At 48.2% G+C, this 23,393-nt stretch overlaps 1 protein-coding gene across 1 annotated transcript in view; it reads right to left on the reverse strand.

Moving 5' to 3' along the window:
- The window catches only part of NFATC2 (nuclear factor of activated T cells 2), a 107,272-nt gene that overhangs the window by 27,337 nt on the left and 56,542 nt on the right, over positions 1–23,393 (reverse strand). The window contains exons 4-6 of the mRNA XM_065893311.1: positions 16,466–16,668; positions 15,346–15,518; positions 1,214–1,354 (exon numbers count right to left, since the gene is read on the reverse strand). Of these exons, the coding sequence (XP_065749383.1) occupies positions 1,214–1,354; positions 15,346–15,518; positions 16,466–16,668 (517 nt within the window). The remainder of the gene's footprint in view (positions 1–1,213; positions 1,355–15,345; positions 15,519–16,465; positions 16,669–23,393) is intronic.

The raw sequence follows: 23,393 nt of genomic DNA on the forward strand, positions 1-23,393 counted from the left end.
CACTGTCTTTCTACCATGTCCTCATTGGTAATCACATTAACAGACAGTCCACATAAGAAAGAATACACAGGTCCAATAAACAGAAACATTAAACCTCTCATAGCAAAGGAGTGCCAAGTCAAAACAGTACCAATTCAGCAAATATTTTTTTAAATTAAAAAACACGGCACTTCTGGGATGGGGTGAAACCATCACTGACACAGTATTGGTGGAAGTTTCCCATTTGTATGTTTCTGGAAGGTAATTTGAATTCTAGAAGCAATATGTATTTCAAGCTCTTGAAATGACTATCCAAAACTGTACTCTGGAATAATCCCTAAATAAACAAAAAAGATACACATGGAGATTCATGTATAAGAAGATTAATCCTCCAAGTATAACAAGATTAACTGCAGTACTATTTATAATAAAAATATAAGCAGCCAGTATTTGTTGACTAACAATATACCTGGTGCCATTATAATTACCTGACGTGTATTAACTCATTTAACCCTCGCGACAACCCTATGGGGTAATAACTCTTGCTATTGTCATTCTATACATAAAGAAATGGAGGCACAGAAAGGTCAGGTAATTTGCCTAAGATCACAGAGCAAGCAAGTAGCAAAGGCAGGATTTGAACCCAGGATACCCAGGGCCAGAGCATGCACAATTAATCATTGTGTTGCTAGCCCTCCCTTCTTGATAACAGTAAAAAACTTAAAAGAATGTGTCTCCTGATGTGAAAATATAATTTTTTTTAAAAAAGTTAGGGGTGGGGGGCTTCCCTGGTGGCGCAGTGGTTGAGAGTCCGCTTGCCGATGCAGGGGACGCGGGTTCGTGCCCCGGTCCGGGAAGATCCCACGTGCCGCGGAGTGGCTGGGCCCATGAGCCATGGCCGCTGAGCCTGCGCGCCCGGAGCCTGTGCTCCGCAGCGGGAGAGGCCACAACAGTGAGAGGCCCACGTACCGCAAAAAAAAAAAAAAAAAAAAAGTTAGGGTTGGGCAAAACTTTATCATCCAACAAAACAAGCAAGGATGAGTTAAAATACATTATAACACGCTCATGCAATGGTGAACCGTGTCAATATCAAGATCACTGGAGACAAGGGAAATTTCTCATGGTAGGGAGAGCAGGATAGGAAACTCTACACAATGGGATCTATCCCCCAAATCAATGTCATTGGAAAGAAAAAGATGGTCAATTTTGTATGGCACTCAGAAGGCCCCCTGACCTGTGGTCTTCTCGGTAAACACGACTTTGGACTCGGCCGTGAAGTTCTGTCCCGTGAGAATCATCTGTTGGCCCCCGTAGACCAGGCAGCTGTCGATGTCTTGTCTTTCCACCATGGGCAGCTCATGGGCGGATCGCTGGGCTGCGGGTGAGAGAAAAAGAAGACAGTGTGATGACAGGAGACGCCCACGCAGAATCGTCCAGTGATTTCACGGGAACGGGACACAATGCACTCTGCCCACCTTTGTCACTTGTTGTCGTTGCAAACATGGAAGCCTCACCCCTGGCAACCAGTGACTACGCAAATGTTATGTTCTTGTCAAAATGCCCCAAGTAATTTCGGCTAATTTTCTCCTAACAACACTTTTCATTTTCATGAATCAAGGGACAGATGCCTGTTCTCCTTTGAGGGAGGAAAGGAGAGTGAGAATCTGATTTTTTTAATAAAAGGATGGGCAAATCAACTTTTTTGTAAGAGACTGCCTTTGCTAGAATGTACTCTCTTCTCCTGCACTTGATGTCAGCAACACACGAAGGGCTCACGGATGTAAACTTCAGGACCTGATTCCTAAAGGTTCAGATGCCTTGGCCTTGGAATTCGTTTGCCATCCTGAATATGATTTGCCCCCATCACTTCTCTGACCACACTTCCTAGAACTCCCCCTTGCTCACTCTGCTCCAGTCACACTTCTAGAATGTTCTCACCATCTCTCAAACATACATAGCATGCTCCTATCTTTCAGTGTCTGCCCTTTCAAGTCTTTCTCTCTGGAAGGTTCTTCTCTGATTACCCGCATGGCTACCTTCCTCACTTCTTGCAGGTTTCTCCTCAGATGTCACCTCCTCAGGGCAGCTTCCTTACCCCTACCCTTCCATTCTCCCCCTCAGAGTTAAAACAGCAGTACCCACCCTCTCTCCATCTGTCTGGCTGTGTCTCTCCCTCTTTCCCCTTTATCCTGCTTAATCATTGCCGAAGAACTGTCCACTTTCAGACGCACTACATGTATCTTTATTGGTTCATTTGTCTTTCGTCTCTTCCCCACGAGAAGGTGAGCCCAGGAGGGAGGAGCGTTGCTTTGTGCATGCTGTGAGCCCAGGGCTGGGGACAGTTCCTAGGACTTAGCAGGGGATGCCTGTGATGGATGGATGCAAGTATTGATAGATGGAAGGAAGGGAGGAAGGGAGGAAAGAAAGAGAGAGAGAGGGAGGGAGGGAGGAAGGGTTGATGGATGGATGGATGGATGGAGATACGTATGGATACAGATGTGTCTCACTATATCTTGACACACATCTACATATCGCTATCTCTACATATCTGCGCCTACATCTTCATCTACAATGAGGAATGACACAGGTTGAGTGTTTAACCACAGTGACATATTTGAATGCTCACAGTAACCTTCTAAGAAAAGAAGTACTAAAATTATTCACCTTTGGGGAGCAAACGAAAGCCTAGGAGAAGTCAAATGGGGTGATGCTTAGATCTGACCCCTCCAGAACTGGTTTGTCCAGCTCCAGAACCCCATCTCCTAGCCCCTCCAGCCAACCAATTCTTCTGAAGGTGGGCTGCAGGAAAGAAGGAAGACCCTCTCCAGATGCCTTTCCTGGGCAGGGTGAGAAATGGGTCCCATCCAGCATGAGGGACCATCTCCTCGGCCTCGCCTTGGCAGCGTGGGCCGAAGAGGCCGGCCCTCCCTGGGTGAGTCAGCCTGAGCTCCTGGCGTTCCTCCCAGAGCCCAAGAACTGGGCAGAGGGCCAGCCCTTTCCGTGCCAGGGGCCTGCGGACCTCCCCATCCGGGAGCCGGGGACGCAGCCACGTGAGGCCCGAGGCTCAGACCCAACCCTGTCCTCCTGGCTGGCCTGGGCCTCCAGGTCCAGCACCCCCCTCCCTTCGGCCCCAGAGCCACGTTGAAATCAGTCCCTTCAGGAGCAGCCACACACTTGGTGACATTTAAGGAGTCTGCTGTGGACCAGATGCTCCCAGACACTTTACACTGAAAATGCAGCCGGATGACTCTCAGTGATGGCCCTGCCGGTATCTTCCCATCCCAGGCTCAGCCCAGGCTCTCTGTTCCCAGGGGCCCACCAGCCAGCGCGGTTCTAAGGGGCTGCCAGTTAAGAGTACCTATTAAAAAGGCCTCTCTGCAGAAGCTGCTAATTTCTCCCACATGGGCCAGGTTATTAAGCCTTTCTTTCAACAGAGGAGTTCTGTATGACTTCCTAATTGAGCTGCCACCAATGGGGATTTATTAGCAGTGAAAGCAGCAGCCACACCGCCTAGAAGAGCAGGTCCCAGCTTTTAAGATCTGCCTTTGATGCGTTCAGGGGGCCAGTGGGGGCTTTTGGTCCCAGGGATGGGTGGGGAGGCGGCAAGAGCCATCCTTCCCATTTTGCAGGTGGAAAGCCTGAGTCATGGCTCCTGGGCAAGCCGGCCAAGGGCTCCCAAGCCAGCGAGGCCGGGGCCTGGACGTGGCCGTGAGTTCTCAGCAGTGGGCGGGAGGCTGGGCCAGACGGCTGCTCCGTGAATCACTGTGCATTGCTGTGAACACAACTCTGCTATTTCCTGAAGCAAACTCATTGCTTCTCCCTCCACAGCCTCACAGTTTCAAGCAACTAACTGATTCTCCCTTTGCCAAGTCTGCATTTCCTGCTCCTTCCCCTTACTGAAGGAAAACTATCTTTTCTAATGAAAATTTAAAGAGTCCAGTCCGGCTTCCTGTAAGCTTTTATCTGGACGCCAGTCTTGCAACTCGAAGTGTGGTCCGAGCACATCAGCATCAAGGGAAGCGGGGGCGGTATTATTAGAGGTGCAGAACCTCGTGCCCCACCCCAGACCTACCGAACCCACATCTGCAGCTTAACAAGGAATCCAGGTGATTCTTATGAGCTATCAAGTCTGCGAAGAGCTGCTTAGTGCTGGCTACACATTAGAATCAGCTGGGGAGTGGAAACAATAATGACCCCCTGGCCCTAATTCTACCATTTTAAAGACAGACGCTCATGGAGCGGCAGCTCCTGCCTGGGTGAGGCTGTCACGTTGGAGGGTCCTCGGTTCCAGCTCAAGTCCCCACCAGGTGATCCTTGCACAGGGCTTCCCAGCTCTAAACCTCACTTTTCCCATCTGAAAAATGGGGCTGTTAGCAGACCCATCTCACAGGCTGTTGTGAGGGTTAAATGGGAGAATTCACAGAAAGTTTACTTGGCTCAATAAACACCGGCCAGTATGGCGAACAACAGGAAGAGCTGTAGCTCCCTGAGCAGCTGCCCTGTGCTCAGCGCCGGGAACCACTGTTGTCTTGTCTTAGCTATTTCACCAAATAAGTACGGACTGTGTCCACGTGTTTACACACAGTACTGCTCTCTTCACTGCTGTTCTTGGTGGATCCCGACCCAAAACCCAGGTTTCTTGGCCCTGAATCCCAGCATTTTTCAAAGGGAGCTTCCCGGGTCACCTGCAGCCTAATCACCTGGTTGGGGGAGGTGCTTAATAAAAATGCAGCTTCCCCAGGCCACACCCCCAACCCCCTCCCCAGCCCCAGAAGCTCCTAGAGGAGCCTGGACATTTGCATTTAAACAATCTTTCCAGGTGACTTGTTACACACATTCTGTTTGAGAGCCAGGTCTCACACTTAAGAGGCCACCTGAGGACGAGAAGACCCCCTCCAGGGGAGGCCTCCCCCCCCACCCCCCCTGCATCCTCAGAGAGCCCAGAGGCAAAGCAAATGAATCCAATTAGCCCCTGAAAGAGGAACTGAAGACAGGCAAACAGCAACCAAAACCACCCTCCTGGGGTCCACTTCCTTCTCCCTCTCTGACGCAGCCTCCAACACCTAGGGCTACTAATTGGGGTGACACGGTCCAGGACCTATGGGAGGGCTCTCTGCAAGCCCACTGGGCCCCCCAGGCCTGAACCACCACCCGTAGCCGTCCCCACCGAGTCCCATTCGGCTCTTCGACCACTGGAGACTCCAGACCCTCCAAACCCCAAACCCTGCAGTGTTCTAACCAAACAGGGGGCCACCAGCTTAAAGCCAAGCCCACGGCCCAGGTCTCACCTGTGGGTGGAGGCTAGACCCTCAGCTCTGGCTTAAGCGTCAAGGTGGCCCTCGAAGCCAGGAGACTACCTCAGGCTTCCCTCCTGCCCCTGGATTCTTGCATGTCTTAAAGTGGCTTGGGGCTCCTATGTTTTATGAGCTCTGAATCAACAGGGCGCTGTTGGTTTAGCCAGCTTGGGTGTTTACTTTCACTAGCAACAGCGGCTGATTGGGAGCAGAGCCCGCGGTAAAGGCTCAGAGAGGGAAATTCACACCAGGCGGGGGTCCTCCAGGTCAGCCTGGACAGGGGGCTGCCTGGCCAAGAACGATGATCTACCCAAGAACCTCAGGAGAGAGGCGGGAGAAGCTGGTCAGGGAAATTTGGTTGTGCAGAGTGGGTGGGTTCTGCTAACAGCGAATAATTACAGCTGCCATAGAGAGTGCCTTGGATTCCAGCACTTTTTTTTTTTTTTTTTTTTTTTTGCGTTACGCAGGCCTCTCACTGTTGTGGCCTCTCCCATTGCGGAGCACAGGCTCTGGACGCGCAGGCTCAGCGGCCATGGCTCACAGGCCCAGCCACTCCGCGGCATGTGGGATCTTCCCGGACCGGGGCACGAACCCGTGTCCCCTGCATCAGCAGGCAGACTCTCAACCACTGCGCCACCAGGGAAGCCCTCCAGCACTTTTTATATACGTTTTTGTTTATATTATAAAGCACACACATGAAGAAGCAAGTTACGGTCATGGGTCAAAGTAAGGATGCTGCCACGTGAGAGCCTGAGTTCGAAGCCCAGCTCGGTGACATCAAGCTTTGGGACCTTGGGCAAGTCATTTAATCTCTCTGTGCCTCTGTTTTCTCATCTATAAAATGGGACTCATCATAGGGCCAACCTCAGAGAGCGGTTTGCAGATTAAATGATCTAATGCACAGGAAGTGTGTGGCACCTCATCAGGGCTCAATGAATGTCTGTTATGTTTATTTTTATTGCTAAACTTCATGAGACCACAAGCAGGAATGATTCCCATTTTGGAGGTGAGGGCGCTGAGTCTCCCAAAGGAGAAGGCACTGAGAGCTCACAGCTATGTAAGGCGGACAGGCAGAACTTGAACCCAGACTGTGGGATTCCCCTACCCAGAGGGACCTCTTTTTAGTAAAATGGAGAAGGACCCACTGGGAAAGCCGCCAGCCAGCCCAGACCAGGAGGAGAGCCCCCTTCAGTCTCACTCTGGCCCAAGCACTGACCACCCCCCATCCCAGCTGCTGTAAACACTTCCTGTCTGTACATCAGGCCCTGTCCTTGGTTGTGAGCCTGGCCCGGCTGAGCCGGGCCTGGCCCAGAACACGGTGCTGACTCAGGCCTTGCCGGGGAGGGGCCGGGAGCAGGGCCGGCAGACTGGCCCCTCAGGCTGCCTCAGACCCCGCCTTGGCCACTGATGGGTCTTCCCTGGGGAGCGGGACCCTGGGGCAGAGGAACCCAATTCTCCCTGAGTGTGGGGTTCACCTCTGGGAGGGACCTGTCAGCATTCACGGCACGGGACTGGGGCGCGGTGTCTGCAAATGCAGGGGGTCCGCAGTGCATGAGACCACCTGCCAGCTGACCTCAGGGGGTCTCAGCTTCCTCCTACGGAAAAAGGAGCACAAACAACGGCCCTGAAAGACTGGTACCTCTCGTCCAATCCCCACAGTGCTGGGTCCATAGGAGGGGCTCTTATTCTTCTCCATTCCAATACCTGGAGCCCCCGCAGAATATTCCCACATATCTCCAGTAACCAAGACCCTTACAGGGGGCTCCATGAATCTCCATTCAACTAACGAGCTCCCTGGTCACTGGGGGACCCAGGCAGCCCAGACAGAGAAAAGGACATGGGTTTTTAACCCCCAGCTCTTGCCCCTTCCCTCGCCAGCCACGTGACTCTCAAATCAGTTAGCCAGCCCTTCTGAACCTCAGTCCGCTAGTAAGCTCAGAGTCTTTGAGTCTTCCCAGGCTACGATGAGGGTAGAAACAAGTTAATAGATGTGACAGTTGGGGGCAGGTGGCACTTGGCAGCTCTTCAATAAAAGGGAGTTTTGCCTCCCCAGCCCCGCCAAACTAGCTCAGTAAAAGGCCATAATCGCAGGGTCAGGTAACCATATCAATCAGTGGAGAAGCCACCCCAATCCTGGGCTCCCCAAAAACCCAGCTTTCCTGTAATCACCACCCAACCAACCCACAGCACCAGACAGATAATCATCTAAGCTCCTCTTAGCAGCAGGGCGTGCGGCTTGCCGCCAGCTCACCTGAAACAGTTAGTGTTTGTTAAACTCTCACACCTACTGCTGCGGGGCTGTGGGCTCTCGGCAGTGACAGAGTGGCAACCAGAGGTATGTAACGTCTGCTTTGCAGAGCTACAGGGAGGGCTGCAAGTGGGAAAACATGAGACATACCAGAAGAGAGGCATTGGGGTTATTCTACTGTACTGAGATAGGTACTACTGCCATCCCCATTTTACAGATGAGACAACTGAGGCACAGAGTGCTAAGTAACTTCCCCGGGACTGAACAGCTAGTAAGTGGCAGAGGCAGGATGTGAACCCAGACCCACAGTCCTAACCATCACCCTACCCTGCTTCCTCCCAACATGTTGGTTTTCTGATGTTTCTGAATGTGATCCCTTAGTCATTGCTTAAAAGCCACCTTAGAGAGCCGGGGCGGACAAAGGCCTGGCCTACCTGCCCTCTGCCCCAATTTCACCCAAGATTTACTGCTACAGGGTCTCGAGGGAGACAATCCATTGCAGAGTGGTGGGAGGGTGGCCACAGTTCCCTAAGGGTCGCTGATCTGGTCTCCAGTTTATATGAGATGACGTCACCCTTTGGAGTTCTGGCCCAAATTAGTCTGTCACTCGTGATGTAGCTCAACCTTGGTGTCCTGGGATCCAGCAGGACATGGTCGTCACAGTTGGCTTGGTCCCTTACTAGCTGTGTGACCACAGGCAATTAGTTTAACCTCTCTGTGCTTCAGTTTTCCCATCTATAAAACTGGAACAGATGCTGAGTTCCTGGTGTCCTCCCAATGATTTAGCAGCAACAGAGAAAGTGCTCGACATACAGTAGGTGACTGATAATAGTTCCTTGTCCTTTACCTCCTCCCCTTCGTGTCCGCCTTATGTCCTACCTTCCTTCATTTGGTCTTCAAGTATTTATTAGCATCTACTATGTGCCAGGCACTGTGCTAAACAAGTTTTAAAATATAAATCACATCATGCCAGTCCCTTATGTAGAACTCAAGGCTTCCCGTTTCACTTAGAATAAAATCCAAAGTCCCCTGCTTCCTCTCAGACCTCACCTCCTACACCTCTCCCTACCCGTCACTCCACACTGCCTCCCCGGCTGCCTCTGTGTTCCCTGACGATGGCAAGCTTATCCCTGCCTTAGGGCTTTGCACCTGCTCTACCCTCCAGCTGGGCCATGCTCCCCCGTCACTCAGGGCCAGGTTAACAAGCCATCTGTTCAGAGAGGTCTTCCCTGGTCAGAATGACTAAGGTTGCTGCTCCCCCACCCCCAAGTCACTAACACATGATCTTTGTTATTTTCACCATGACAGTTAGCTCTGTTTGAAATGATGTCTCTGCCTGCTTGTTGACTGTGGGTTTTCCCCACTAGAATGTGACCTCCATGATGGCCACGACTTCGGTTTGTTCACTGCTGCATCCCCAGTTCCTAGTACTATATAATGCACTCCAAATATACTTTTAATTAAAAGAATAATGTTAAGGGGCCTATAAGAATTATGTGGGTCGTTTTGGCTTCTGGAAGCAGAGGGGCAAGAGAGTATCTCTGATTTATGAAGCAAAGCAAAGTCAATTTGCCTGTCTGATCTCACTAATTCTAAGGATTTCCATAAAGCACTGCTGTGTGATCACCCATCTTCCACGTCAGACTTAGGAGCGTGTAGTGGAGGAGTAAAGGGGAGGTAGTGAGGGAGGCAACAGTCTTCGGTTGTCTAAGCTCTCACTTTCAGAAAAAGGCATATGAAACAACTGAATTTCCATACGGAAAACAATGCAACTGGACCCTATCTCACACCATACACAAAAATTAACCTGATACGGTTTGTATCCCTAAACCTAAAAGCCAGAATCAAAAACCTTCTAGAAGAAAACAGAAGAGAAGATGTCTGCTATCTTCAGATAGGCGGCGATTTCTTGGGAGAATATAACGAGTAATAATCCCAAAAGAAAAGAAAAGAATATACTAGACTTCATCAAAATAAAGTATTCATGCTCTCAATAAGACAAAATTGAGAAAATAAATAGGCAAGCCACAGACTGGGGGAAAATATCCATAATACATACATCTGACAACAGGTTCATACCCAATGCAAAAAGAACTACTGTATATTAACAATAAAAATATAAGTAACCCAATAAAAACGGGCAAAAGCTCTGAACAAACACTTCACCAGAGAAGACACAGGACAGCCAATAAGCACACAGATTAGGGCTCAGCGTCATTAGTCTTTAGGGAAATGCACATTATGGGTTATGCACAATGAGATACCATTTTACTCACTGTAATGGCTACAATTAGAAAGACTGGCAAAGCCAAATATTAGTGAGCAAGTGGAATTCTCAGACACTCTTGTACGGAGTGTAAAACGATTTGGAAAATACATAAATTGGAACATATGGTTTTTTTTCCCCATGACCCAGCAATTCCATTACCGGGTATTTACCCAAAAGAAACGAAAGCATCTGTCCACAAAGGCCTTGAAGGGGAACGTTCATAGCAGCCTTATTCATGATCCCCAAACCCCAGAAACAACCCAAATGTCTATCAGTGGTAAATAAACAATCGTTATATTCATACAATTGAATACTGTTGGGCAACAACAAAAAAAAAGGAATGAACCACCAAATCACACAGTAACAGTGATGGATCTCAAAAACATCATGCTATAAGTAAAACAAACCAGACACGAGAGAGCCCATACTGTACTATTCCATTACATGAAGTTCTAGAATGGGGAAAGCGCATCTATGGTTATAGAAATCAGAACAGTGCTTGCCTGTGTATGGGGCTGGGGAGGGGGCACTGGCTGAGGGGTAGGAGGAAACTTTCAGGAACGAGGGAAAACGCCCTGTATCTTGTTTGGAGTGGTGGTCACACTGGTGTACACGATTGTCAAAACCACTGAACAGAAGATTTACGGTCCATGCAATTTAGCGTATCTTAATTATACCTTTGGTAAAACACATTTATGTCATGAAAAGGGAGAGACTGAAAACACCATGTGAGAAAAGCTATTTTCTAGTCCACACCTCATACCCATGCCCCCAGTTCCTGCAAAACGAGCGAAGTGAATTTACACTCTGTGCTCTGAGCGGGCAGGGCCCGGTGGGAAATTGCTTTAGGTGTTTCCTGAAATGTGATGAACAGAGAGGCCCCTTTGCAGGGCAAGGAGAAAACCCAAGGAAAGTTCTCACGGGAGAAGGCATCTGCCCCTGGGGACACATCCACTCTGTCTCATGGCTGCCTCTCTCTCCTGCTGGGCAGCCTGAGGACACTGTTTTCACACTTTCATTTTTTTCAACAAACATTCTGGAGACAGTTGCTATGTGCCAGGCCCTGGCTAACACCCACTGGTCCCTAACCTTACCTAAGAGAGATTGATAAGTAAATTGGGTGTCAGTGCACAGAGAGGGGACCCTATACCCTGTGGGGTGAGGGCAAGCTTCCTCCTCGAGGGGCCATCTAAACTGGGGCCTTGGATAAGGAGGGGTTAACTAAGCAACTGAAGGATGCGGGCACCCCACCTCCCAGCAGTAGGTCTCTAACTTTGCCGCATGTCAGAATCACTAGGCATCTCTGAAAGTCTACGGGTTCAGGGCTCAACGCAGACCAACTGAATCAGAGTTTCTGGGGTGGGATTCAGGCATCCTATTTTTTCTTAGAAGTCCCCAGGTGATTCCAACATGCAGCTAAGATCGCTCTGGATGGAGGTGACAGCATAGGCAGAAGCCTAGGAGCCCGAGGAAGATGCCCGTGGATTTGGGAATTGCGGAGCAGAGAGAAGGGTGAAGCCGAGAAATGCAGCTGAGGAGGTGTCGTGGGTTGAACTGAGCCCCATCAAGATTTCCTGCCCACCCAGAACCTCAGAATGTGACCTCATTTGGAAACAGCGTCTTCAATGATGTGAATAAGGATGAAGATGAAATCATCCTGGATTGCGGGGTCCTAAACCCCATGAGAGTGTCCTTAGAAGAGAGAAAAGAGGGCACACAGAGAAGGCCATGTGAAGATGGAGGTAGAGACTGGAGTGATGTGTCTACAAGCCAAGGAACGCTGGTGATGGCCGGCCACCACCGGAGGAGAGGGGCCTGGAACAGACTCTCCCTCCCTCAGAGCCTCCAAGAAGGAACCAGTCCTGATGACACCTTGGTTTAGGGCTTCTGGCTTTCAGATCTGTGGGAGAATCAATTTCTGTGGCTGGAAGGCTCCCAGGTGGTGGTAATTGGCTTCACCAGGCCTGGGAACTTGCACAAGAGGGAAGCAAGGGTTCCACCAGCACAAGGGAAATTGGAGTTGAAGCTGAGAGCTCTCAGGAACCCAGGGGGTAAGGAGAACTGTCCCATTCCAAGGGTCCCAGACGAGGAAAGGCTGCCCACAGCTGTGACCGTGTGCAAGGTCTCTGTTGGGCAAGACCAGGGTGTTGCCTTCTGAGCTCTTCCACGTTCTCCTCCAAGTGGGAGGAGGGTGGGGCAGCCTCCGGAGCTTGGGAGACCAGAGAGGGTTCGAAAGAGTCTCTGCTGAGAATAGGGGAGGGAACTCAAAGGACCTCCCTGGCAACACTGAAGATCCGCTGGAAACAGAAAACTAGAAACATGGGGTGTCCCTCTGTGCACAGGTGAGATTTGACCTTGGGCACACTGGCTTATAAATAAAGAGAAGAGATCTGCCTTTCTGGCAAGTAACTCCACTTTCCAAAGAGTGGCCTCCAGTAGCTTGTTCCAGACTTTTCTACTAGATTCTGAGAACTCAACCTTGATCCCTGAGACGTCACGTAAAAGACATCTCCAAAGTAAACAAGTTAGCCTTGCAAATAAGCACCAGCCCACTGAGTGTTTTTCTTACCAACCTACCTTCCCCAAGGGGTGTACATGAAGTCAATTAGTCAGCAGATATTTATTGTACGCATACTGTGTTGATACATGTCACAGACTAATTTGTCAACAAATATTGAATATCTCCCTAAGGATCAAACAAACAGGAATTCAGTTAGTCCATAAATGTTGGAACTGCCAGACAGAACAGAGGAGATAAAAATGACACAAGGCTCTGCCTTCCCGCCGCGAGAGGGAAAGTGGCCCATCGGGAGCTCCACTTGGTATTGCCAGAGAGGCTGGTGTTGCAGAAACCAAAAGAAGCTATTTCACAGAACTAGAAAGTTGGAGACTCTGCCTCTGCTCCCTACCGAGTAAAAATGAGTAAATCACCTTAACAAGAAATCACCTTACCAAGAAAGTCTCCGTTTCCTTATCTGTCAAAGCACAGTAGTTCAATCGGCCAAACACTTTTTTACAAGAATAGGAAAACAAAAAACTGCTATGTTCAAAGCTCACACAACTTTTAACACCCTGAGGATCTTGCTGGAGGTGCGTGCAGCCAGTGCTGACCCTTAAAGTCTCAGATTGACAGGAGATAGAATGACTTGAAGGACCCAAAGATGGAGAGAACAGGAGCTCCTATCAACGGTCCCTCCTGAGGCCTCCTGACCCCCACCTTGCTACAAACCACAGCCCCATCCTGGAGACTGAGTCATTTGCCAGAAAGGCAAGACCTTATCTTCTCAAAATCCCCCAAATCACTGAGGAAGAGCCTGAGTTTCCTTCCCCAAATGTCTTGAGATGTTCAAAACCAAGACCAGGGTGGGGCAATCACCACGACTAGCACTTGGGGGACAGGGGTGGGGTCTGCTGGGCAGAGGAGGGGAATTCCTTCACTGTTTCTGTGATGATGTTTTTCAAACGCTTGTTTTCCTCTGTTGTCTGCTGTTGGGTCTTTCTCCTCTAACTTCAGAGCACAAACTCACCACCACATTCAGCCTGGTCCCCATCCTGACTCACCAGCCTGGAAGAGATCACAGGCCTCCTTCACCCTTGTCCAAAGACCAATCAAGACCAAGTTCTGGCTTCTCTACCAAAGAGGGTCCACCCTCTCCTCTTGCTGGCTGAAGGTCAGTCTTCCTCAATGCTTTCTGCATAAAATATTCATACTTTCCCTTTCCTCATTAGTGTCTGATTAAGACTACCTCTGATGAATCCAAGCCACGTGCAGTTCTCAGCTGACCTACAGAGTATTTTGACTTTGTTGTCGCTTTTCTTAAAAATCAGGAGATTATTGGTTTATCTTTAAAAAAAAGTCAGGGGCTTCCCTGGTGGCGCAGTGGCTGAGAGTCCGCCTGCCGATGCAGGGGACGTGGGTTCGTGCCCCGTTCCGGGAGGATCCCATGTGCCACGGAGCAGCTGGGCCCGTGAGCCATGGCCGCTGAGCCTGTGCGTCCGGAGCCTGTGCCCCGCAACGGGAGAGGCCACAACAGTGAGAGGCCCACGTACCACAAAAAAAAAAAAAAAAAATCAGATTTGGCCACACTGAGTCGACACTCCCACATGGAAACACTGGCTGGATTTGGGTAACAGCAACCCATTTAGGTGGGGAATGTGCCACCCTGGCCCCCAGTCTCTACCACTACTACCCACCCAACCCACTCCACTCATGTCCACGACCTCCCTCGTCTCTGCAGGCAGCTGATTCTGTGACACCTAATTATGGTAAAATGTCCAGTAAAAAGGGGGGAAAAAAACCCTGAAACATAATTGAATATGGAACATTATTGTAAGAGTACAAAAATATTCTTAGAAGAACGAGACTTTTTAAAACTAATAAAAACAGCTTTTGTTTCTGGAACAATGCTTACTTCTTTTTTTATGCTTTTAAAAATGACTTCTCAACTCTCAAAAGCTGAGCAGACAATAAGCTTTGTCACATCTAACTACAAAACCCAACAACAAACTTGCCCAAAGTACCTAAGAATGATGTCAAAGTGATTTCTTCTTTTGAAGCCTGATGTAGCTGGGCCAGGTCTCTGCTCAGAGACCTTCCAAACAGGATCTTGGCCACTCTGTACTGGATTCTGAAAATCTTCTGCATCTTTGTGTGGGTTAGCTTACACCAGACCGTAAGCTCACTGACGACAGAGAAAACATCTTGCTCATCTGCAGGCCCCCGGCACAGCACCAGACACTGAGCAGATTCTCAGTCAACACACAGGGATGGGCTGAGGGCGATGGGGACGTGTGGCTCCTGCATGCCAAAGCTCCTGCTCAGATCCCAGCCCTGCTGAGACAAGTTACACTACCCCTCATCTCTCTCCCTCCTCTTCTCTAAAATGGGCATCACGACACCAGCCATTGCCAAGGACTGCTGTGAGTATTTAAAGAGTACGACACACTGAGCACTTAGCCTAGTGACCAGTGGAGTCACAGTGCAGTAAGCGAGAGCCACCGTGATATTATTATTATTCTACTGAAAGAAGAGAAGAGGAAAAAGGGACTTCCCTGGTGGCACAGTTGATGGGACTCTGCGCTCCCAATGCAAGGGGCCCGGGTTCGATCCCTGGTCAGGGAACTAGATCCCACATGCATGCCGCAACTGGGAGTTCGCGTGCCACAACTAAGGAGCCTGCCTGCCGCAACTAAGACCCGGCGCAACCAAACAAAGAAATCTAAAAAAAAAAAAGGGGGCACTAAGTACAGTGAACTCACTCCAACTGCATCACCCTTTTTGAGACCAGCACAACACTTATACATTCCAAACCTTCTAAACCAAGCTGTAGGCTACTTATCAGCCATATTATTTTTCACAGTAAACCCTCCACAAGTAAAGAGAAGCAGAGAGAAACCCTGAAATGTGCTCTGTCTCTGGCCCCTTTGGTCATCTTGGGCCACCGCTGACCCCTGCGGGTCACACATTCTTGCTGGGTACCTTGCCCAGGCTGCACTGCCCAGGGTCACATACACTACACTTGCCAAAAACCGACCCTGCCCAGAACCCAACTTACAGCACTCGATGGGGTTAGATGCTGTCTGCAAGGAGACGATCCTTCCGCTGGACTCTGGAATGTGCACCCGGAACACCAGCCTCACCCGCGTGTTCTTCCTCCCGATGTCCGTCTCGCCTTTCCGCAGCTCAATGTCCGCATTCCGAAGCTTCAGGATCCCCGCACAGTCAATGCTGCCGGAAAGTCAAGAACCCCACTGACAACTGACCATCTCGGGGAGCAGGAGAGGTCACCCGCAAGGGGGGCGGGGGATTGCAATACACGGATAAATTTTTCAGCCAGGAATTTAAACCAAAATGGGGGTAAAACACAAAGTAATTAGCAAAATCCCCCAGTGGAAATTACCTCTCTAGGGAGATTCTGCATGCTTACTTTTCTACTCTCCAAAGTACCTGAAAAACTCAAAGACGCAACTGGGAAAAAATGATTATGGACTATGCAATAGTAAGAGTAGTAATATGGACATTAAATACCTTGAATTTGATCAATGTCCGGTGGTCACGTAAGAGAGCATGCTTGTTCTTAGGAAATGCATGCTTAAGCATTTAAAAGTAAAAAGGCACGATGTCTGCAACTAACTCGCAACCGGCTCAGGAAAAAATAAAGAGGGGGGAGAAAAACAGTAATAAAGCAAATGTGGAAAATGTTAACAATTGGTAAATCTGAGCGAACAGTGTAACAGGAGTTCTTTGTACAATTCTCGCAGTTTTCATGTTTGAGATTATTCTCTAATAAAGTTTTTTAAACTCCAACACACGGGTGCAATGTTTCCCACATTTTAGCCATATGCATATCAGCTCTGTGAGGTTAGACCTATCTGCATAGTTGTTTAATAATTTTAAGTCAAATAAATTTATAAATGTAAATAAACTTAGCCTCATCCCAAGCAACATAAACCAAAGATGCATAAGTATTCTTCCTCTCAACACACATGAAAAACATCTAGGTCTAGAACTTTTAAAATGGAGACTTTTAAAACAGAAACCTCTGTGGGTCCTTCACAAATTGGGAACCACCGTCTACGGTTGCTTCCATCAACTCCCTCCTCCTCCCAAATCCCTGCCACTTGGCCCCATCACTTCCCCATGAAGACCCACTGCCCTCAGCCCCCAGCCCTTACGTTGCCCTCATGTTGTTTTTTGGCTCCAGCGGAATCTCCAGGACTTTGGTGTTGCCCACGATCTTCTCGTAGCTGGTGGTGGTGACCGTTTTCCCCGTGATCCGGTGTACCTGGTAGAAGGCATGGGGCTTAAGGATCCGCTCGTCGGCCGTCCCAATGAAGATCTGAAGCCCCAGCGGCTTGTTTTCCATGTAGCCATGGAGCTGAGGGGAAGAAAACAAAACCAAATTATTACAGCACCATTAACAGACAGGGTATGGTGGCTACAGTCCAACAAACAAAAACAACAAAGAAGCTCATGGGCAGCAGAAAGAACACAGAATTGCTGCAATGTCTAGAGTCATGGAGAATTGGAAGCAACCTGCATGTCCAGCCAGAGGGGACTGCTTGGATAAATTACAGGGATCCTCTTTCAAATGGAATATTAAGCAGCCCTGAGAAAGAGTGTGATAGATCAGAATTGCATTTATGGAGAAACAGCCCGAAACTATGCTTAATTGGTGATCGGGGGTCAGGGGGTGGTAGGGAGAAGAGAAAATAAGTGGAAACGATAAACCAGAGCTCTTGACAATGGGTTGCCTAGAAAGAAGGAACTTTCAGTTTTTAGATGACTATGTTCCAATGAACAAGTTAGATTTTATAATTTTAAAAAAGAAAGAGCAAGACAAAAGTACCGTCATCTAAACTGGTAGAAAATTAAAGACTGGAAGAAAATATGTGTAATGTATAACATGCAAAGGATTAATACATACAATACATAAAGAATGCCTACAAGCGAATGAGTAAAGGACAAGATTCCTGGCCATCCTATTTAAAATCGAGTCCTACCCCCATGGCTGTCCCTAGCTCCTTTCCCTTCTTTTTAATCCCATAAAATATACTATATATTTTCTCAATTCCTTTTGCTTGGGTCTTTCTTCTACAACTAGACTATCACCTCATTGAGGCAGGGTTTTATTTAACTTGCCACAGAATCCCTAGCACCTAGAATAACGCTTGGCACACAGTAGGCATTCTAGTACATATCTGCTGAATGAATTTTTCAACAGAAAATTGGACAAGAGATTTGAACAGGCAATTCACAGAAAAACAAATGACCATTAGCATAGAAAAGATGTTCAAGTTGCCTTGTAAACAGGAAAATACAAATTAAACAACTATGAGGTATCATTTTTTTGCCCATTAGATGGGCACCCATGTAGATATTTGATAATATCAAGTGTTTTGGAGGCTGTGAGGACACAGACACTCTTCCACAGCTGATAGGAACAAACTGGTATAACTATTTTTGGAGTAGCAGTTATTAATATTAAAAATACATATTCCCTATGACCTAATAAATCCACTTCTCAGTATGGACCCCAGATGAAATGCTGTGCATGCAGGAGATGTGCACAAAAATGTTTACTAACACGAAGAGAAAAATGAACAATCAGTTTCATCCATCAGGCTTATGAGTAATACACGTCCAGGCTATGAAAGACTACAACAGTTAAAAAACCAGTATGGTAAAGATCTGTGAACTTCACCTGGAAGATCTAAGACATACTATTAAAAAAGAAAAGCAATTCGTAAAAAAAAAAAACATGGATAGCAGGATACAACTTATTTTTTTTTAATGCTGAATGTTTTGATCCATTCATTTATACTCATGTAAATGCAATAGGGAAAGGTGTGGAAGGATGCGCTCCAGACTGACCACACCATGATCACTTCTAGGGATGCAGGAGATCAAGGATGAGAAGGTGATCAAAGAGGAATTTAACTTCATCCACAAAGTTATAGACAGAAGAGCTGCCTGGAAACTTGTGGAATTTAACATTGGTTTTGAAAATTATACGTAAGAAAAGAAAAAAAGGACGTTGAGCTAAGAGTTAGAAGGTGGGTCCCTGTCTTGCCACTCCCCAGCTGAGAAATGCTGGGCAAATCATGTAATCCTTCTGTGCCTCTGCTCCTTCCTCTGCAAATTGGGCGGAAGGGGGGTTATGACAAGTGACAACTCACTGAGACCCCACCCTTCCACAGAGTTCTACAAAATTTCAGTAGGATCTCCAGTCAAATGCCCAGAACCAAAGGCTCCAGGGCAATAGATAATCACACATGGTCTAGAACTGCACTGTCCAGTACAGCAAGCAATACAAAAATTTAATTGAAAGGTCAGTTTCTCGGTCACACGAGCCACACCTTCCAAGTGTTCAATGGCCACAAATGGCTGGTGCCATAATGAACGGCACAGATACAGGACGTTTCCATCATCGAGAAAAGTTCTTTCAGACGATGCTGGTCCAGAAAGATGGTGTTCTCTTGTGCCCCTCTAAACACTGGACCAAGAGGCGAGCTAAGGGTGGAGCAGAGCCAGAAGGCAACCTTCTTCATAACCTGCCAGGCTGACACCTACAACATTTACATAAGCGTCTGATACACACCGGAGAGGCACCCTGGGGCAAAGGTGGAAGTGAAGTCAGTCTCTTATCTTTCTCCCCCATGCAAACTGAAGAACAGGTACTGTTCTTGACAAAAATCAAAGGAGGAAGGGCAGCTTTGAGGACAGATTCCGTTTTTTGTTGTTCTTGCTTTCCATTTGGACCCAAGATAAATATCTTTCCTCACCTCCTGTCCTGGATTTATCAGGAGGTGGTAAACACAGTATCACTCAGAATCAAGGAGGAGAGTAGGTAGGATAGAGAGTGACCCTAATGGTCTGAGGTTCCTTCCTCCTTCCCGGGATCTAAGAGCAGAAATTGCAGGCTGCATGTACTCAGGGTAAACAGCCAGAGAACACCTGGGGATAAAATCCATCACATCCCAAAGGAGTCCAGCCGCCTCTAGTCCCCTCCCCTGATGGCACACTAGTCCAAGCCACTACTGCCTCTCCCTGGAGTGACCACCACTGCTCCCTAACTGACCTCTTGCTGGTCTTTAACAGAATAGCCCTCTGATCTTTAAAAAATGCAAAGCAGACCCAGACGTTCCCCTGCTTACAACCCTCCAAAGACTTCCTGTGGCCGGAGAATAAAATCCAAACTTGGTACCATGGTCTGTGAGGCTTCCAACAGCCCAGCCTCTGTCTTCCAGTCCTTCCACCCCATTAGGCTCCTGCCAGCACCAGCCATCCTTCTGTTCCCTGAGCACACCAAGCTCTCTCCGACCTCAGGGCCTTTGCACAGCCATCTTCTCTGCTGGCATACTCTTCCACTGGTACATTTAGCTCTCAGATCTTCAGGTCTTTCCCAAACCACATTAGTTACATACACTCAGTGCCGGAGCCAGCTATTCCACCCTTGCAGTTGGTTAAATTTTCAGGAATTTTAAGAGCCGTTAGACATTACTTTGATAGCCTGAAATTAGCCACGATGAGAATATTTACACCACAAAAACTGGCAAATGCTACAAATCGGGGCTCTTTTTTTCTAGAGAAGTAGATGTTAAACATTCACTGACACACCACAGGAATAGTTACTTCGTTACCATCTGAAATTTTCTTGTTAGTTGTTCATTTGCTTAGTATCTCTCTTTTCCACTTGAACAGGAAGTCCATGGTAGGAGGAAGCGTGTTTGTTTCATTCAGTGTGATCAATAATCACGTGGAATCAATGGTCACCAGCAACAACCGGGCAGCAGCTAAGTGTACGCTGTCCCCAGGCCAAGCACCACACTCAACGTTTTACATGTATCACAACAATTCTAGGTAGGAGGGGCCCATTTTATAGATGAGAAAACGGAGGCTGGCAAAGTCCTGGCAACTTGCCCCAGGGGACACTGTTAGTACAGGGCAGGGCCAGGATGCGGACTCTGGCCCTTCAGGCTCTAAGTCCATTCCCAGCGTGCTGTCTGTGCCCTTGGCGCATGATAGACTCACAGCTGCTCTCTGATCTACAACTACAGCTCAGAAAGTGCAGATTACGTTCGCAAAGGAAACACGAGCGAGTGCGAAATTATAAGATCAAGAGTGCTCTTCCTGCTGAACAAGAAGCGGTGGGGGCAGGGGAGGAGGAAGGGAGATGGAGGGAGCCGGAGAAACAGGCAACAGCAACCAAGACAAACAACGCTGCCCCTCAAGAGAAGAACCCACTTCTTTAAGCGGGAACTTTGTGTGTCCCGGGCTGAGCAGCCCCTAGTTCAGCTGGACTAGCTGATGCCATGTGAGCAGCTGGAACCCACCTCACCCTCGTGAGCGCCCCCTCCCACGTAAGACAGGTCTCTGCTGTCAGAGGGCGTGGTAGAGCAGAGAGGAGAAAGGATTTCACGTTTGGTCAGACATACCCAGCTCTCAGTCCAGGCCCTGCTTCTTATCAGCAGCTGTGTGACCTCAGAGCAGTGACTCCACCTCTCTGAGCCTCCATCTGCTCCTATAAAACAGGGACATCACTTCCCACTGCCCAGGGCTCTTTGAAGGCTAAAGAAGATGACCTTTATAGGGCCCCAAAGCCCAGCACACAGGAGGTACCCATGAAAAGAGAATTCTCCTTGTCATCGGAGGCTGATGCAAATCAAAACACGGAGGTGACAGGACGGAACTGAATGGAGAAGTGAAGAATGAATGTGAAAGACCCACAATGTGAAAAACAACCCCGAACATCCTGATGTGTGGTGAAACCCAGGCACTCATTCCATCGTCTCTGTGGGCAGCTGAAGAGCCCCTGACGTGGAGGGCTGGGAGGAGGGGGGTGGGGGAAGAAACCACACCGTCTAGCGTGAAAAAAACACTTCCCCTCCGACCTCCACCCTCCCCTTCCCTGAAGGTGGCAGAAGATGACCAGAGCGCATGCATTCTGGAAGAGGCTTGCCAGCTTTCCGGAGGTTTGATAAGACCATATGGCTATTTACTTGCCTCTCCAAAACCTGAGTGATTTGGGTCTTGCAAACAGAACCTGATGCCTTGGGATGGCGTGCCCTGCCCTCAAGGTCTCAAATGCCCCATTGCCCCCATTTTAGGAAGACCTGGGTCTCGAGGCCTCTTTCCAGGCTTCTTCAAAGATAAGGTCATCTCAGGAGCATGGCAAGCAGGGTGGCCTCCCAGCCATAGCAGACTCCCGCCTGCCCACCCATTGGAACCTAGAAGCTCAAGGTCAGCCAACCTCCAAAGCACAAGAGGCTCCACTTCCTGCAGCCAGGGTGAGAGCAAAAGTCTTCTCCTTTTCGCAGAAAATTTCCCGAGCAGTCTACAAGATTCCAGGAAGAAGGGGTGCTTCTGGGGCACATCATGAGGGTCTGCCGCACAGCTAGGGGGTGTCAGAGCTGATTTAATCTGTACAGCAACACACGGAAGGAAAAGCAAGGTGATCCCTTTTATGGGTGAGAAAGCCAAGGCTCAGCGGGGTTAAGTGACTTGCTCATGACCCTAAGCTCCAAAGCCATCGAGTGGAAGCTCAGGGATGTGGCCAGACTTGCTTCCCATGTCGCAGCTGCCTCCTGACGCTCCCAGATGCTGGACTATATATATATTATGACAGGCAGGTCCATCCCACCAGCTCAGCCAAAAGAACCCAGACTTGAAATGGTCTCCACATCTCAGAGACCCCCCGTTTCCCAGAGAAAGCTCATCAGAACCACGCCTGCCCCCAAATTCAAGCTCTGCCCCCTCTTAGCAGCAACTGAACTGTCCTGAGGCACAGGTACATGTGGATACTTGCTTTCCCTTCGTCTTGTTATAAAAGTAATAAGGGTTCATCATTCATTGCAGAAAAAATAGACAATATAAAAATATATATATTATAGAGAAAATACTCTCTCAAAATAAATAAGCATTTTAGTGTACATCCTTCCAGACGCTTCTTCTAGGCACTTAGAGAAACATACCTGGGATTCTATTTCAGATATTGTTTCCACTTAACAATATAATGTGACCATTGCCCTTGGTCATTAAATGTTGTCCACTGGGACAATCTCAAATAACTGCATAGTATCTCCCTGGGCTTAGACCGGCACAAGGCAAGTGAGGTTCCCCGGGCACGTGGTTTAAGGAGGCACCGGCTCTCAGGGCTGTGCAAATGTTATCTGAGTACCTGAAAGTGAGTGCTACCTTAAATTTTGCCCTGTCCTGCATCCCTTGTTCCCATCCTACGTTTGGACTCAGAGCTTAACCTCTACAGTTGGGCATTTAGGTTGTTCAAACATTCCCCATTATATAATGTTGCAATGAGAACTCATAAATGACACTTCCTTGAAAACAATTTTTCTATCAACTCTGTTCAGAGTTTTTAAATACTCTCAGATGGATGAGGCTGCCATCAAATCTGAAATGTGGGATTGATTTTCAAAATGGCAACAGGCCAAGGAAACTGTTTTGAATTTTACTAAAATCAAACTTTAACAATGTTAAGTAGCATTTTTTTGTTGAATTTGGAATATTAGGAAATTGGTATCGTCCTCAAATATTACATTGTGAAAGAAGGGAAAAGCCCATGGGGATGTTTTATTGTAATTCCCAACTGCCACACAGCACGCAGGGAGAAAGTTTTTTACAAATACACGTGGATCTCAAATTCTGCCTTTATTTTTGGATGCAAAAATTGCAGAACATAACTGCTACCCCAAGCCCACTCCCATCTCACTCTCTCTCTCTCACACACACACACACACACACACACAAACACACACAAACACGCACACCAGGAAAACTACTCCATGATTTTACTCTTATCTCAGTGATGCCAACAGCATTACATATCCATCTAGTGAGCACATATTAATAACATCATTAAAAACTCTAATTCATGATAACTCCCTCCGCCTCACCTCCATATCGGATCCACCTCAGAGTCCTGTCAATTTGATTTCCTAAAGTGCACTCAAATCCATCACCATTTCCCCATCCATCACTTCCGCCCTAGTCCAAACTACAACTATTTCTCTCCTAAAGAGTTTCCCTGCATACCCTCCAGTCCCCACCCACGACTTTCTACCCTGTGGCCAGGATGACCTTTTA

The sequence above is a fragment of the Phocoena phocoena genome, chromosome 15, assembly GCF_963924675.1.
Source record: "Phocoena phocoena chromosome 15, mPhoPho1.1, whole genome shotgun sequence".
Taxonomy (NCBI): Eukaryota; Metazoa; Chordata; class Mammalia; order Artiodactyla; family Phocoenidae; genus Phocoena; species Phocoena phocoena.